The 18,111-nt window shown below is 43.7% G+C and overlaps 1 protein-coding gene across 8 annotated transcripts in view; it reads right to left on the bottom strand.

The window, feature by feature from the left end:
• LOC105565248 (rap1 GTPase-activating protein 1-like) overlaps positions 1-18,111 on the bottom strand; it is a 150,714-nt gene that overhangs the window by 17,096 nt on the left and 115,507 nt on the right. For all 8 annotated transcript variants that reach the window (XR_001009182.1, XM_012018280.1, XM_012018284.1 and 5 more), the window contains one exon: positions 1,202-1,516. Coding sequence is in view for 7 of the 8 variants with exons in the window: in XM_012018280.1 (XP_011873670.1) it covers positions 1,202-1,516 (315 nt within the window). In the remaining variant the exon portion in view is untranslated. The remainder of the gene's footprint in view (positions 1-1,201; positions 1,517-18,111) is intronic.

Genomic DNA, 18,111 nt, shown 5'->3' with positions numbered 1-18,111 from the left:
GTCTTAGTGCCTACCTTCCAGAAGATACATCCCTTATTACTATACTACAGAGAGCCTTTCGTGAGCGAATCGCGTCTCTCGTCATTTTCGAGGAAAAATTCTGGCCGTGTCGTGATACGACGAAAGGGACGGAGCGAGGGAGATAACTGAGAGAGGTGGACGAGAGGGTGAAAAAAAAGGGCGGCAGAAGCGCGGAGGCGGAAGAAAATCGCGGGTAGGGATCGCGAAAACGACCGGCGATGGATGAATATCAGGGGAGAAGGGGGAGAGGAGGAGAGGAGGGATTCCCTCTTAGTTCCAGGCATATCGGACTTTCGTGCGAGCTATGAGAACGTTCCCACTCCCACGTCCAAAGTGCTCTTTTCCTTTTCCTACGTACCACCTCCTTTCCCTCCCACGCCGCGACTCTTCCTTTTCTCCCTCTCGTTATCTCCGTCTCCTCCGTGCACGCGTCCTCCTCCTACCCTCGCTTACACCTACGTACGTATGTACGTACGTACGTCGGTTGAGCGATCGCGGTTCATCACGGTTCTTGCGCTCGAATATGGTTGCAGGGGCGGAATAATGTCCGCGTGACGCCCTGATCCCGATGACGAATCGGATAAGTTAGGGGGGAATCGTTCGAGAAGGGACGGTGGGGGGGGGGGAGGGGGAGGGGGAGATACGAAATGTAGAAATGGCTGTGGGAATATATGTACGCGGTTGATATTTCCGAGACTATTAGACCTCGGAGCAGACGCACCGCGTTCGACTAACACGCCTATAGACGTCTGCAGATGTTGACAAACATCCACGATTTTATCGCGCTTCTGTCACGCGTAAATTATCTAGACCGCCGTATATTCTTCGTGTATCTATATTTAGCTCAAGATCACAGAGATGCAAGTGGGACAGAGTCCCGCGCTAGCGTTTCAAATTCTTTCGCGCGCGTTATATCACGTCTTTCTGAATCACTCTCCGTTTCTCGGTTGCCCCGGCTGTCTCTCGTCTTCGTGAAAAGATGACGCGATATCCCGACGTTAGGTACAGGCCGTCGACGGCAATGAGATACACCTTTTTTGATAATGCAGGAGAAAGCCCTTCATAGGACACCCCTTATGGGCTCTTACCGGCTAAAACCTCCGCGGTAGTCTACCTCCGGCGCAATTGGGAGGGTTCTGGGGGGACAAACTGAACACTCAACCACCGCAACGACACTCACCCTGCCGACGAAGAAGCGGCGATAGCACTTGGCTGTGTCGTCCTGGTCTATCCTGGGCTGCCAGGCTGGCTGCGCCGGCAACAGTGCCCTGCCGGCGGAATCGAGGGTGTGCCGATGATCGGTACCGTCGACCCAGTACCCGGGTGGCGTGACGACCAGAGGCGGCTGGACACCGGTCGCGGCATGCTGCTGCAGGGCCGCTTCCATCAGCGCCCTACCCAAGGGCGCGTCGCCGACCGGCGAGGGCGAGAGCGCCGAGGTGTGATTGCCAGCCGTGCCACCGGGGCTCGATGTCGTCCTGTCATCTCTCGGTGTCTGCAATGAAATTACGAACGTTCATTAATTCGCCTGAAAGAGCGACACGGGGTGTTGATGTACAAAGTAACTAATATGCAACTGGCAGTGTTGTGCATAGATGATTTTAAAATTAGCTAGACAAAGATAAGATAAAAATATATAAATTTATCTTAGATAAGATAAAGATGATTTTGTTTTTAATATATCTAGATAAAAGATAAAATCATATGATGATTTATCTAGATAATTTGCAGATAATATTTTTAAGACTTCATGTAAACACAGTAGAAAAAGTTATAAAAAAATTATAGAAAAATTTAAATTATAAAGGGGGATATAGAATATATTCTATATTCTATAGTGTATATTCTATATTCTATAGGATATATGTAGAATATATTCTATATTCTATATTCTATAGTTCATAACCTGAATATATTCAGGTTAAGTTATATGACACATACATAAATGCATGGTCTACAACGCCATCCATATTTAAATAGTGTAACTGTTAAGTATTTTTGTGGCTAACCTTATGTGGCCCTAAACCAAATTATCTGTACGTTATCTTAGATAATTTAGTAAAAATAACACTTTCTTTCATCTAAGATGCAGATATAGATAATACTTATTTTCATTATCTATATAAAGATAAGATAACGCTAAAATTTCATCTAGATAATCATCTATATAATTTTATTTAGATAACAGCAAACACTGGCAACTGGAATATCGTTTGTCAAGAAGAAACGGTGGATCTTCTCTTAATTTTATCCTTTTAATTGGACACCTTCGTTCGCGTTCAATAATCAAGTGCTACCTTGCGCTCAGCATTGATATTCAAGATTATATTATTAATCACCAACCCAATGGGAAGGAACGTCGATATTTCCATATCAACCTCTTCCTGTTTATTAATTCATCCGAGGTTTGATCTACGAGATACTTCGATGAATATTGACATAGTACTGAAGGCTCAAGCCAATTGAAATTATGATCTTTTGTAAGGCGATGGTTAGTAATCACCGAGTGGTTGCTGCTCGAGTATGTAATATTTCCTTGATGTTCCTTAATTCTAGTCTGTAGATGCCGTTTGTCCAACATATGATATATCACATTGGGCACACTTGATCTGATACACCAATTCAGTTTTTTGTTCAACATCGTCGACGACTTTACCTCTCTTGATTAAGCAGTCCAGTTTTTTTCAGGACCGTGTGCAGATCGTGAAAATTGTTCTCCCTTAGTATGCGGTCAACATTTTCACCGAAACTGATTATTGCACATAATTATGGACTGAGGAGTATTACTCCTCTAGTACACAGCTAGAATATTGTTCACTGCTAAGAAGTAGAAGTGGATTCCCTTAATTAGACACCTTTGTTTGCATTTAACAATTAAATGCTGTAATACTGCTTGCACGTGTACGTGTCCAGTATCAATATCCAATATTATTATTAATCCCGAATCCGAGGGAAAGCGCAATGCAGAACGTCGATACCCCCCCCACACCAACTCCCGCCCAGTTGATGTCGCCGAGCGTTATTGACTACTTGTTTATCAGTCACCAATGTAGGTGTTCGATTGCTCGTTTTCGTGGCCGGCGACGTTGATTGCCTCGTATTGCTCATATATATATGTATATATATATATATCTCTATCTCTCTCTCTCTTTCTCTCTCTGTCCTTCGCGGCGAACACACGATCAATCGCTCTGGGAGGAAGAAGTCACGACCGACAAGAAGCCGCGCGCGCGTGTCGCAAACGTAGAGAGATCGAGGCGAGTAGGTCGAACGGTACGACGATCCTATACGCCGACTGGAGAAACGGAAACGATATACGTCCACGTGTCACCGTACACCGAGTGCACCCACGCAGAGATCCTGCGGACGCCGACCGGTCGGATATCGACTGTTACTCGATACGAGTTACTCGGCACTCGCCCCGCGATGCCGATAATACGCGTAATTCTAAGCGTCTCGGGCCCACGCGCGCGGAAACACATCGGCCGGATAATTAATAGCTTATTCGACAAGGCATTAATGACACTCGGCGACACTCTCGCGACGACCCGGTACCAGGTTTATCTCGCTGCACGGCCGACGTAAAACACTTCGCGCTTTCTTTCTCGCCTCCGGAGGATGTACAACGTTTCTCGGTTATTCTAATGGAAGAAGAAAAGCGGCGTTCTCCACTCGCGATTAGCCGCGTGCAGTTAAGCGCTATTGCTCCTGCGATATGGTCGGCGAGCGTCGAGCACCTCGCGGATTTCTCCAGCCGCGTAAACGCGGTCGCGCATAAAAGCGCGTTTTCACCGGGTCTTCATTAGGGAAGATCGCGGCCTACTCGCGTCGAGCACTTAGGTGTAATCTAAATTCAATTCCCAATCACTAGCGCGAGGTTTATATCGGACTTCTTTTCGCGTGTTTCTCTCTTTTCCTCTCTTTAAAGGGATCCTAAAGCTGCTGGCAAACTCGATTAGTGTCGATAAGATAGGAGACGAAATTAAAAACGTCAATTAGCGACATTTTTAATTCCAAGTTCTAATCGGTCTCAGAAATTTATAGTCAATCAATTTGCAACTTTTACGAAAAAGCAGCAATCGTCAACACGATGGCTTACTGACAATCTGACAGATGTTTGACAGCAACCTCTCTCAAAAAAGCCTGCAACTATTTCTACACGCCGTACTACTCTTTTTCTCTTCTTCTACCATGGATTTCTGGACTTGCGTTTATTAGAAGTAATCTTTTTTTTCTAGCAGCTATTAATCGTAGTTCTAATCGCACGATATTGTTCTTCTATGTTGTCCCTAGAGTATGCTGGTCTCATTTTGTATATATTTACTGTAGAATTCTTGTATCAAGCAAATATTGTCGTCAAGCGTACCAAAAATGAGTAAAGTTTTCAATTCTTTTTCGTTTTTTACATAAAGTCGACAAGCATAGTCTAGATTTTGCTGCGTACTTTAATTTCGTAAAAGAGCTTTGCATTTCTATGCAAAGCCAATTAAAAGATTACTCCTAACAAAGAATGTCGTTCAAACAGACGGCTTTAGGATCCCCTTAACGCGCAAACTGCAAATGTACTTTTGCGAGAATGCATTTGGCTGGGCATCGATTATTATCGAAGATAGAGAGAAGTGTGTTGGAAAAAAAAAACTCGCCGTTCTCGGCAAACATTCGATCGGGAGAACTCGATCGAGTTTTGAAGGCGCGCACGCGATCGGTCGTCAGATCGATATACATTATGACCTCCCGACGGAATAACACTATCCTCGTGCTACCTGCGATAGCTTTATCGATCAGCGACGCGAGGCGGGATTACGTTACCACGCGCCTCGTTCGCTCCGCTAAATGCACGTGTGCCGCATACGAGCGATACGCGACATCAGGAGCATCGGTGCGATTTAGTTATCAGATGCCGCTGCGAAGTGACACGGCGTAATCAGCCGATCCCGATCGAGCGGTCGAATTGGGGGCCATTATCGGTCGCCAGTTAATTATGATTCGCATAACGATTGGGTATGGAATCAAGTGCAACATGTACTTAAAAATACGAGTCAAGTGCAGTAATCAAGTGTCGTTTTCTAGGATTCCAGTAATATTCATAAGAAATAATATTTCATACGTTGTGTGAAACAATTAATCCTGATTAGTTGGTTTCGAAGTTTAAAACGAATGCCTGTAGGATACAAAATGTACTCGTAAGTGGTTTCTAACTTGAAGAATCGAATCTTTTACACATTCGAAAAATAGATTTATTTAAGTTAAATAAATGAGATACGTTGAAATCATGTTTCTTTGAATCTGCCAAATTTTTATTTGCTTCTACTAAAATATTTCGACTGATCTCTTTCGCAAAAGATTTAAATATATTTCACTCAGATTTGAATATACTCTTGTTTTTCGCGCCAAGAAAAACTATGCCAACAAATTCGAACCTACTCGTAAGAAATTTAATTCTGTCGCTTAGCAACGATCTTCCGAGCATATATCGAATAATTCTAACTAAAGATACTTTAAATCATGTAACTTTTTAAAGAAAAAATTGACTAAGTGCTTAACACGGTGGCTTATAGTAAAGTTTTTATTACGCTAGGCATATAATAATAATAATATTGTGTACAATGTTAAATAAGACTAGAGCCTCGTAGGTACTGTTGAATTATCGCCGTACTTTTTACCTCACACTGTTACCTAATTACTTATGTCATTTAAAATTTGATATTGCCCAATATTAATTTTTTATAAACGTCTAAAAGATTTTCATAACGTCGGTTATCAACGACCACCATGGCAGTGTTAATTTATCGCAATCGCAGATGGAAGCTTTCCCTGTAGGATTTTATATGTTGTATACACAGCTGTTTTGCATTCACGCTTTGCTATCATCGGACGAATGCATCGGGGCCAAGCTTTGGTTAAGTTCGAGACTTTGCTCACTTATCCCAATGGAACCGTTCTATTTCGAGTTCGGTTCCGTTCGAACGGCGCGGCAGAATGAACATGATTTTAACGAGACGAGGCGGAGAGGAAAAACAGCGGAGTGGCGTGAAACGCGGTTTAAAAGTAATGCGGATGTGGCCTCTCGGATTACGTTTCTTCGACGTCTTCCTCGTCGACTTTACCGTGTTCTTTCTCTGGCGAGAGCATTTTCAGCTAACCACGTGTCTTCGAAAAAAAAAGAGAGAGAGAGTGAGAAAATCCCCCCTTTTCGTCCGCTAATTTTAAGCACCTCTAATTTTGAGTGCGAGCAGAAAGAAAAAAAATCCTGAAGTGGAAGTGTTCGAAAAAGAAGAGAGAAAAGCAGAGACAGAGAGCGAGAGGGAGGAAGAGAGAGAGAGAGAGAAGTGCGCAACCTCCTCCGCCAAATATAAACCTCGGCCTGGCAGTCTGGGTAAAGGACTGGAGAGGCCAAATATCGCAAAACTCTTCAGTTTCTGCCACTGTGCACTCGTTATATTTAGAGTACTTTCGAGGTACGGTCACGATCGTGACTTTGGGTAGACTCGGGCTAATTGGAACGCTTTGGGAACACGCATGTGCACATTTGTCATTTCTTCCGTCAAAGTCAGCCAAGGTCGTTCGGCTGTTGCACGAGTTATGGAGAATGCAATGCCTCTTTCGGGACACTTTAAATGCCGAATGGATACTGGCAGCTTCGAAAAGCGCCCGAGGAGAGCCCGTCGCGACCCCGATAACACATTACGCCGATATTCAGCGGCAGCTGCCGATATATTATTACTGGTACCACCTGCCGCGCGACACCATATGCTCGTATTATTAGCACCCACTGCCCGCCTTTATGGTGGCCTACGTTCGCCATGCGACCGTGTAACGGATGGAACGTACTTCACAGGTGACTCCAGAACGTCGCCCGGACCTCTCAAAGCTGTACGGCCGAAAAAAAAAACAAGTTAACCCTAGAACTACAGCGTCGGGTCGTTTACGACCCATGCTATATTTTCCTTGCACGCGTGCACTGGTACAATTTGACCTAAAAAATAATATTGCTCGTATCTTTTATGCTCCTCCATTCTTCCACATTTATACTGTTTCCAAATTAAAACTCTTCAGAATTATATTTTACACGTTTGACACGTCGTAGCTGTAGAGTTCATTGTACTGTGAAAATGTATATATCCCTTTACATTTAAAAGACGACAATTTTTAATTAAATTAGCTTTTGCAATGACAATTAACAAATCGCAAGGGCAAACATTTGACAGAGTAAGTATAGATCTTGGCAAAGATGTTTTTAATTATGGGCAACTTTATGTAGCTTCTTCACGAGTTCGTTCTTGTGTTAGATCTTTGACGCAACTAGGTCCATTTTTTTTTGCGTTTAATTGATTTTTCAAGTTCTCGTAATTTTGAAATAACACGAAGCATCGGTGCACACGCCTGCGCGTAATTCCCCGCGCGATTCAACCGCACGCCAACGTAACGTCTGCGATGCGTGCACATGTACCATCCCGCACTCTATTTCCGTCTCGGAGGATCCCCGAGGTGAAACTCCTTACTATCGAAACGCGCCCGTGCGTCTTCGACATTTACGGCTATTTATTAACGTGAGAGCCAGTACATACGGTTGCGAGAATAACGAATGGTATAATTTCCGTCATTATACACTTTCGTTGTGAACGCCCGTCCCCGGCAAAAGGCAACTTTTTTTCCACGAAGTAATTAATTACGGTGATGAACGTTGGCTCGGTTAAATAAGAAATTGACACGCGTAACATTGTGTCTGCATTGAGCTAATGAGATCCTGCAACGACGGTAACGATCGGACACAAGGATTGTGTCGATACCATTCTTAATTAGAGCACAAACGTTATACTCTCTAAAAGTCAATCAGTGCATTATCACTGAAAACAGTTACGAATTATTCAGTGCTATACTTATAACGGTGAATCAGTGACTATTCACTGTTTTCAGTGATAATTCACTGATTGGCTTTGAGAGAGTAGAGTTTAAAAATATGAAAAAGTAGAGTTGGAAACGTTTAGATTTATCTAGATTAATCCCAAATTAATTTGGATTACTTGACGCGAATTTGTAATTTATAAATTATTAGCTAACCTCAATTATTTATAAAGTGATATTTTTAATTTCTCTCCTTTTTTTTATATAAAGTCGACTGTCCCTGGTTTGTTCTTTATGCGTACTTTAATCGTGTAGAAGAATTTTGCAATTTTATAAAGCCAATTTCAAATTTAGTTAGAACTATACGAATTAAAACTTTCAAATACCAATATCTTTTTTATTAGACTTCTGAACTGAGTGTTTGAAGTATGAAAATGTTCTGCTATGCGGCCCGCAACTTATCCTGGTATTATTTTGTGCATAAAAGCTAATAAAAAGATTCACCAGCGCAAAAAAACTATATTTGACTGTGTCGGTAAAAAAATGGCTGAATGATCGTCTTAAGTGACCGTTGCACAAATCCGCTGATTTATCTTTAATTAACTGTAACATTCCCTGTGGTTTGTCATCACGATTCGTGGCTTATCTGCTTGCAATTAATCGATCTCTGATTTAGCAGGAAGGCTGCACATTAAGTTCCGAAGAAAGTTGCACTCGTGTCTTGTAAGAGCACAAGGGCCGATTGTACTCAATTGGCTTATCTAAAGTGATTCACGTGGCTGAGTCACACACGTGCGAGGGAGCAGACAAGTCTTGAGAGGAGATCCGTTCGGATCCCGTTCAATTGAACGGAGTAAAAAGTCACGTCCGATATTCGCGATTCGAATGATTTTGTTAGCTCAAGTCGGCGTTGAGCTTACGTAATTGGATTCAATTATACAGAGTTGTTGTGTAATACCCGCCTCACCTCTTATTTACGGATAGAGCGGACTCGACTGAGTCGAAAAGTCCTCTGCCATTTTGCGATTCTTGCACTAGTTAACGAGTTATCAATTATTAAAAATCGCTGTCTTAGTCCGGCCTACCGTCCAATTCAAGCGCGCTGCGAGATGCGGCCGTCTCGCGATCGGCGTTGCTAGACGCGCGGGGAGTAGTTTATTATACGTAGCCCTTGCCGTGTGTCATAAACAATTCCCCGCGCGCCTAGCAACGCCGATCGCGGGTAGGCCGGGCTAAGACAGCGATTTTTAATAATCAATAACTCGTTAACTATTGCGAAAATTGCAAAATGGTAGAGGACTTTTCGACTCAGTCTAGTCCGCTCTATCCGTAAATAAGAGGTGAGACGGGTATTACATAACCCTGTATAGACATATAACGAAAGTGAGGAGCGCATTGTCCGTGTGTAAAAGGGATTCCATCTCTTGGTCAACGACGCTCAGGAAACCGTATTGCTCATTAACATCCGTCCGCCATGCGACGTTGTACGTACGATCGCGTATACGTACGCACCGCCCATATCCGACTTACATAATGTCTCTCTTCACGTTTATAAATATCCACAAGCACGGTGGAAAATGTGGAAAGCCGCGTAACGTGCGGGCACGCGGGCGATAATTATACCTTGCCGCTGATTGCTTCGTTTTGTCCAATTTGTTATCGAACCTCGAGGCTAATTCGCACGCATTATTCGCGATATCGAGATAGTATCGCATCGCGAGCGTTACGCATGATTACTTTTGCATCGCATACCTTGTACGTTGTTAAAAAGATATGTAAAGTTACATAAATAATGAGAGTAATAATTGTACTATCAATAACGGAAATGTATAATGTGCTTTTACCAAATTGGTTTTTTGCTCTTGTCGTGTAGATAATTGTTTGTATTTAATGAAAAGTGACAAAAACAATTATGAAAATTGCAAATTTGAAAGCAAGTTTACTTATCATATAACAGGCAATAATTTCATCTGTAAGATATAAATTTGATGGTCCCAAGTTACCCGCTATAATAATTTTAATTTTATATAAAATTTTTTTTACAATGTAGACCAATATCTCTAGATTGCAGATTAACGTTTTTCTATCAGTTATCTGGATTAGTTTCTGAGAATAATAGACCGCGCGATCGTAAAGAAACGTAGTGCTGGCGAGCCATGAGGCTGAAGATCGCAAATTGGCTGTGTAGACCGACGTCTACCCAGCGATTCAATTATAGTCGGAGGGATCGTATAACGCTTCAAGTTCGAGGGAAGAGAAGATCACGCGTGGAATAGTTTGCCATTTCCCAAGGGCGGAAAGTTCCGAAACAGCACGATACGCTCCTCGTTGAATAACGGCTCCCGTCAGGGGAGTCATCGTCGTTCGATAGTGCGTAGGTATCTACCGCTAACTAACCAGCGGTACCATCAACCTCGGCCTGACTGTGAACAATGGTCGGTCGGTGGGCTGTTGGCATGCGAGCGTGGAAATTATCCGATCCGGATAAAACGAGCCGGTGAGTGGGAAACGGATTGCAGGGTCTAATGCCTATCTGATATTTAAAGAAACGAGGAACGAAGTATTATAACATTCACCCAGCTGCACGCTGCGATTTTAAATACTACAGTTCATTCTACAGATTTTTATGAGCAAGGATATTTTAACATTCCTTTATATTCATCGAAACGCCGTATCGCTAGAGGAAATTTTGTTTAAAATTAAACGTGCAATTGGAACGTAATCAAATAATTATATAAAACCTGGAAGATAAATTGTGGTGACAAGCTTCGAAAAGAGCTTCAAACTTTAAAAAGAACGAAGAGGAAGTTGTTGCGGAGGCAATCCAGGAGAGAGGTGAAAGAGAGAGGACTTTGTAGAAGAGAGAGAGAGAGAGAGAGAGAGAGAGAGAGAGAGAGAGAGAGAGAGAGAGAGAGAGAGAGAGAGAGAGAGATGGTGAAAGTTGGGTTATGGCGGTAGGAGTACCGTGTATAAAATGATTCATCGAGTTGTGGGTAGCAGGAAACCCTCGATTGACTCAACGAGGAGGGACAGACGAATAGGTAAGGCTTGCAGAAAATTCTGGGAATCGCGAAATCACCAAGGACGCTATGTAGTTAATCGCTTCCAGAAAGGAAAAAGTCTCTGCAAGGAAATCGGGACCGGATGCTGATCGGACAAATAAAAATAGTAGCATAATAATTCATAATAATAGGAGAAATGAAATGGATAATTATATAATATCTCGAGGTTGAATAAAGGGTTCAACAAAATGTACGACTTTTTAAGAAAGTTTGCAACAATTAATTTAAATTTAACCCTCTCTCGCTCGCTTTTTCATAAACCCAACTAAATCTGAGTTTGGTGTTTCCAATTTTAAAATTAACTCTCTCGCGCCTATACGGAAAAGTTGCATCGCCGTTGCATTAAAGTTGCTCTTCGGTTGCTCGTTTTCATTTCGTGAAACTTTATGACACCGTTTGAGACCAACCGTAAAAGGAGCCGAAGAATAACGCCTTGTTTAACAAAAATTGGCACATTTCTCGGAAAACAAATTACTCGCGTGGCGTTGCGTTCAGCGAGTTGGCGCTACCGCGTGCCACGTAGCCATCGGGATGCGGAAGTGAAAAACGCGTGAGAATCTTCTGGCGCAGACACTTCCCCGTATGTGCTTCTCTCTCTCTCACTCTGAGAACCACGAAAATGCCTACGGGGCACTTGAAAAAGCGTCCCGGAGACAGGAAAGTGAGAGCAGAGAGCAGCCCTTTCAAGGGAGAAAGATGGGGACCACGTATCTCCTCGCGGTAGCTCGTCTCACGGAATTTCAGAGGGCGAATGCAAACTACTGCCGTAGGGGGACAACGGCCGACGGGGTCTCGAAGAGAAAGGAAAGTTTCCTAGACGCGGATGCTGCGAATCGTCGCGCCCGTGTACTGTATACACGCTTCTTACACAACGGAGAGCCGTTTAACGCCGCCGGAATCGATCGGAGCGGGGGCTAGGGCTAGTTACGATAAGCGCAAGCAATTTCGCCTCCTCCGTGAGTCATGTATCGGTCGCAATGGTAATATCGGAAGGGCGTATACGTATAATGCCACGCTCCACGACGCAATTCAGCCGTGGGCCGTAATAAACCTCCTCCTACTTCTTGCCCTCCTCCGGACAACGACAAACACACGAGTGTTCTCGTAGCCCAGGTTCTTCTTATTCCCGTACCTTGTCCCGATAATGGGGCAGCGACTGATCGGCGAGCGCCGGTGCGATTCGCGAAATACGCACGTTTCAACACGCAACACCTATCGATTCCGGATCGTTGCAATTGTATGAGAAACGCTACGACATGACAGTGCCGTTCTTAATTACAAGTGGCTTTTTATGTCACGCCAGTGTGAGAGTCGGAGGAAAAAGGATGTGACACTTCTCAGCTTTATCTACTTCCATTATTTTTTCATGACGCGAAATGGTACGTAAGCAACTTGTGAGACTGAAGTTATAGTCAATTAGAAGTGATCTGAAATATCAAATGCTTAATAAAATAAACCGACTTATGGATTTGAGTCGCTATTTAGAGCCACAATTTCATTATAATTACAGTTTAATTCACTATGAGCTTAGCAGCTCATTGCTTAGACGTGTATTCTGTCAATGTTTGCCTCCGGCGTGCTAATGAGTCGCTGCTACGCGTTAATGAGCCCACCTCCACGAACTGATTAGTTGCAATAGTTACATCCTATTTAGTTACATAAGGTGGGATAAGAGCCCTTAAGTAGGAAGCATGACGCGTTCGCGTATAATTACGAGGAGTGTTTCCTCTTGAACGGGATAATGGGCTTAATAACAGCTGGAAATATCAAAAAAGTTGCGGCTCGTCAAGGAGCCGCTGAACTTTATGAGAGACGCTCAGCGAAATGTCGGAGATATAACAAAATATCATAGAGTCATGTTAATCGTGTCATTAATAATACACGTTACAATCTAATCGTTATGGCCTTATTATTATCATAATTATTACGTGAAATCCATTTTCGCATGCGATACCTCTCCAGTCTCCTTCCGAACGACTCTCCGGATTTATCTCCTCACGCGCATTTATGCTTTTAATATATACTTTACGTGGGCACACACGTATCCTCCGATAATATGGTAATAACCCCCGCTATGACGAACGGGAAATATCGCCACCTTTATTACTCCCTTCCTCAAACCAACCGCGAACGGCCGATTCATCGTTCCAGATAGCACGTACGTCATCGCACGCTCATAATCACGTACACGTGCGCACGCACAATGCGTCGCGTTACGTAAGACATCCAGGGGATGACCTTATGGCGCGTGTCTTTCGTGACGAAATGCCGTTCGCGATTAACCCCGATGATGGTATCGGACGATCCTTAACGCGGCCACGGAAAATCAATCCTCCCTGTTTGCCGTGACTCATCCCTTCCATCACTAGATCCTACATGCAAGTTCAAATCGCGAGCTATTTCTGGTAGCGTTGTATAATTCGTTGTTTACATTGTCGCATTGTCGCATTGTCTAACACGTCGCGGCGAAATGTCTTTCTCGAAAGACAATAAAGTGGCAAGATTTCACGCAGGACCGTCATAATCGCAGCGACTATGACATGAGGCTGGTATCACGTTTATCATGCGGCAAATTTTTTTAAGCGTGTTGCTTAATTTATTTAACCGTTTAATTTTAACTATAATGATTAGAATCGCATCTATAATATATTACAGCTGGGACGAATAGGTGTAACAAAGTTTTAATGTATACCGACCTGGATTGTATTTATTAAATTATTAGGCTCCACATCCCGTTATTTGCGAGCCTGTTTTATGAGATTCAATCTGTTATCGTTGTCGCTCACTTGAGCGGCTGCATCTCACGCTTTAACGATGATAAAATCCTCGGAACTGGTTGTGACACGTAGGGGCAAACGTACGCTCTTTAATGCTCGCGATAGCGCATTATATGAAATAGCCAGTGCATCATGCGCTGAAATCACGTAAGCGATGATGTAACGCGCCACGAGGAGGAGTAATTATATCGTCCTGCCGATGCATCAATTGCAACGATCATTAACGCCGTTTACGTCGATATATCCGCACGAGTTTCGTTCCCGTGTTCAATCGAAGAAACGATATGCAGGAGATGCATATGTGCGGCAGTTAACGAATCCGAATCGACCCTGACCGTAAATCCGGGACCGAAATCTCCTCTTTGTGGAAATCCAAGCCCTCCTCTCGCTCTGCGGATTATTGAATTACAACTTCGCGAACCACCGTGGAAACATTACGCACTCGAGGACAATAGTGTAAACTTCTGTAAATTCATAAAGCTACCACTGTAGAAAGATTTCACGTATCCTTACGGAGATTCTACAACTGTAAAGTCACGATTCGTTAAGAGTCTCGAGCCATTCAAGTGTTCTCCATTCATCGTGATAGCTACAAAAAAGTACTTGCTATTACTTTTATCGCGCGTTGATAAATTAATATCGCATCGTATGCGACAGATCCGATTGCCATTTCAAAGAGGAATTAACGCGTATCGAATTCTCTCGCGGAACAAGTCTTCTCCTTAAGTTCTCGTCCCGCGAAAGGATTCGGTGCACGATAATTCCTCTCTGAAATAGGAACGGGTCTATCGCGTACGTCGCGATATTAATTTATCAACGCGTTTGATAAGAATAACGGCAAACACTCTTCTGTGTCTATCACGAATGGATGGAGAACACTCCGACTGTCTCAGGACTGACTCAGGTAAAACGCGCGATACTTTTCCCGACGACGACGGCGCGACACGTGCGGATTACGGAGGGTCAAGGAGCTCGTGATTTTTTCATCGCCGCTGCTTGTCTGCACGCACGGATGGGAAAGGGGAAGAAAAGGGTCGAGGGAGGGCGGGAAGTCGTGGCGTACAGGGATTCCCTGCCTCTACGTGTAGGGAAAAGGAGTGTCAGGTACGAAGAGTAGGTGGCGAAGAAGTGAGAAAGAGGCGAAGGTGGATGGAAATGAGAGAGTAGTCGCTTCTCCCCCTCCCCCACCCTCTCTCTCTCTCTCTCTCTCTCTCTTGCAGGAATGAATAATTCAGTGCAAGCGCGCATTGTTGGACGCGCCCATGTACAGTCCCGTATGTACATACACGAACTCGCGAGGTGTGCCAGGAATGAAATTGTCTGCTGGATGCAGTCGGCGAGAACTCCGATTATTTGTAACGTTAGCAGTCGCACTTGTAAAAGCCTCGTCAAAGAGAACCGCGCAAAAGGGACCCCGGCGGAATCACGGGGGCAGCCTTGCCCGAGATCACTTCGCCACAATGATTCGAACAAACCTTAGTTGAACGAAGTCTAATTGCTCGATAGCAATATAATAATAAAAGACTCGGAATGTAAAAGAAGGCAGGCTGAAAAATTGCGTGCACCATCGGGAATTTGACCCTTTGAAGCATGGTAGTAACCCACGTTACCACCTCAAGTTCTTTACTTTTTGGCCATTTAATTTCTAGTTAACGCATTTAGGTTGGGTTTTTTTTCATTTTGGCGGATGCAAAGTACGTGAATTTTTTAAGTTTTCAAGTTTTTCAGCATTTTCGTTTGATTACAGTACTTAGAGACTCGTCACGTCCGCGTCGTTAGCTCTGGGTGGTGCCAAGAATGAGTAAATTCTAAGAAATTATCAAATTTCAATTTTGCATCCGCCATTTCGCGGGCGCTATTTTTTATATCCTATAAGAATTTTCAACTGAAATTTAGATTCCATGAGTCCTAATAATATCTAAATAATGTTTCTTAGCATAGATGAATTACAGTTGAATAATGTTATTTTTTAAGTTTTGAATTCCGCCATCTTGAATTATGAAAATCTGATAACGGATTCGCAATCAGCAACCCCAAAAACCCTTGTGTACAAAGTTTCACAAAAATGGTTCAATAGTAAAATGTGTGCATCAAAGGGTTAAAATACTTTGGAATCGAAGAGAGAGACAATCGTTAAACAATACCCTTCAATTGTTTTTAATGAAGAAGCGCCAAAATCCCACCCACACGTGGATCAAGTATCGCAAGTACTAATCTGTATTTCGGAGAGGTAAAATTCAAAAGTACGGTGAGATATCCCAGATAAAAACAGTCATTATCACGCTGTGCTAACGAGCCGTAACTTGTATATTATCGCCCACCTCATCCTGTCGCCGGTAGGACCGGTCGGTCAGGATTTCAGAAGCAGGTCAGGGATGCATTTCGTGCAGTCAGATCCTCTCCCTTTCCCTTTCTCGCGCCCTACAGAGTCTCATTCTACTTCGCTGCATCGAAGATCGACGCCGCGTATTTTGCTCGAACTCGAAGATTACAAATAACAAAAGATCGCGCTCGCAAAACGAAGCATTATCTCTCATTTTCGTACGCTTTTAACGAAGTAAAACGTTGCTTTCATCAAACTCTTCAGTATTACCCATGTGAGTTGGGCACTTTTAGATAAAGTTAACAAAATTTATGTTCAATTAAATTTTAATTAAATAAATATACGGCAACTTGGGATATACCTACGTCGATGTGTTATAATTATTAAATACACGTATTAAATGAAGAACGAAGCTAATTTTGTATCTAGGGAAAATCGTATTGTCGTAATGTTCCGTTCCGCTCAGCGCCGCCGAGCACATCTAATCGCTTGCGCGAATCTCCGCGGGTAGTCTAACTTAATCAAGCCTATCTGGCTCAAATAGGCGCTTTTATCGCGTTTAGCGCCTACAATCGCGCTCTACGCACGCGAGAACGGGGTTAAGGTCGAAAATACAAAGTTGGTGAACCAGTCAAATATAGAATCTCCCGAGGACCGACGCAGTAACCTCCGGGGGTGGGGGTGGGGGGAGGGGGAGGGTGGGGGGAACCACCGGATTATTTCCATACAAAAATTATTTTTCCAATTCTACAGCCGTGCTGGCAATTGGAATATGCTCGATTTCAATCCAGCGCGACACTCGCATTCTTCGTTTTAACAAATCGTTATTTCAAGCATCGATATTTTGCGATAGATGCTGAAAAGACAGCGGGCAAGAGAGACCGAATTCCGGGCAAGACAAATCGATTTCTCGCCATTTCGTTAGCCGGAAACCAGGCGGCACGACAGCTGCAGGGTGAGTGCACCTGGCTGTTTATACAGGGTGTTTCTCGTAGCATTCGCGCACCGCGATGCTTCTCTTTCTGATCAAATCTGACGTTTTTTACCAGCTACACAGTCGACAAATATTAAATCAATGTTTTATACCTTACAGAAACACTGTACACATTTCAAACGTAATTAAACATAATAAGATATGACTTTTTAATTTTACACGATTTTCAGACATAAATAACGTCAGAAAATTTTTGTGTTTGATTTGGTTAATTTTATCTCCGCCTTGCGTCTTACACATGTCTCTGCTCGCTGCGTGCTTTTTTTCTCTTCAACGCTGAATGGATTTACACCGCAATTACGCTTGTCGCAATAGCAATTAGCGCTATCTCGAGCCAATTAAGATTGCATTATCGTTTGTTCCTCCGATACGCTTGTATTTATTTCATTACACGGTTCTCGTAAAAAGTTACGTTCCCAGTCGCTAGTCTCGCGCACAAAAGAATTTATTTCGCACCGACATTTCGAGGGAAGCCCTTTCCGCAGGGACACCCTATATGGACATTCCTCGGTAGCGTTTCGTTAGCAACGTTAACGGACTAAAATCTTCCTTCGGATGCGCATTCGTACGAGTTCATACCAGCCCGATTTGGCTTCGAGCCTTATATGTCAAAACGAGGAGAGAGAGAGAGAGAGAGAGAGCGGGGGGGAGGGGGGAGAGAGAGGAGGGAAGGGGAGGGAGGGAGAGAGAACGAGGGACACGCGAACAGCTGTGCGGCTCCTTTTGCGGAGCGTCTTTTAAAACGGCTGCTCATTCGCCCGGTGAGCTCCTCTTTCGCGGCTACGAGAAAACGTTCTTTCGCGTGGCACCTGTCTTTGAGTCTCTTCTCAACCGCGTCTCGTCTCGTCGCGTCGCTCTTTATTTCAGATCTCAATCGCGCTTTTCCGCTCGGTTGTACGAATTATACGACTCGAGATGGAGAAACAGTGAGGTTCTTTGCGACGCGGAAAGATCGGCTTTCGAAGACCACGACGGATGAATTCCCCGCGTCGACGACCGCTCGGGATATCCCAGTCGCGGCCGAAGCCTCGCCTCGATGAGACGAAGTGACTAGGTGACGTAGCGCGATAAGCACGTTGTCGAAAGACA

The sequence above is a fragment of the Vollenhovia emeryi genome, unplaced genomic scaffold (genome assembly GCF_000949405.1).
Source record: "Vollenhovia emeryi isolate VEMERY1.0 unplaced genomic scaffold, V.emery_V1.0 DF939154.1, whole genome shotgun sequence".
Classification (NCBI taxonomy): domain Eukaryota; kingdom Metazoa; phylum Arthropoda; class Insecta; order Hymenoptera; family Formicidae; genus Vollenhovia; species Vollenhovia emeryi.
This window is presented reverse-complemented; position numbering and strand designations above follow the sequence as displayed.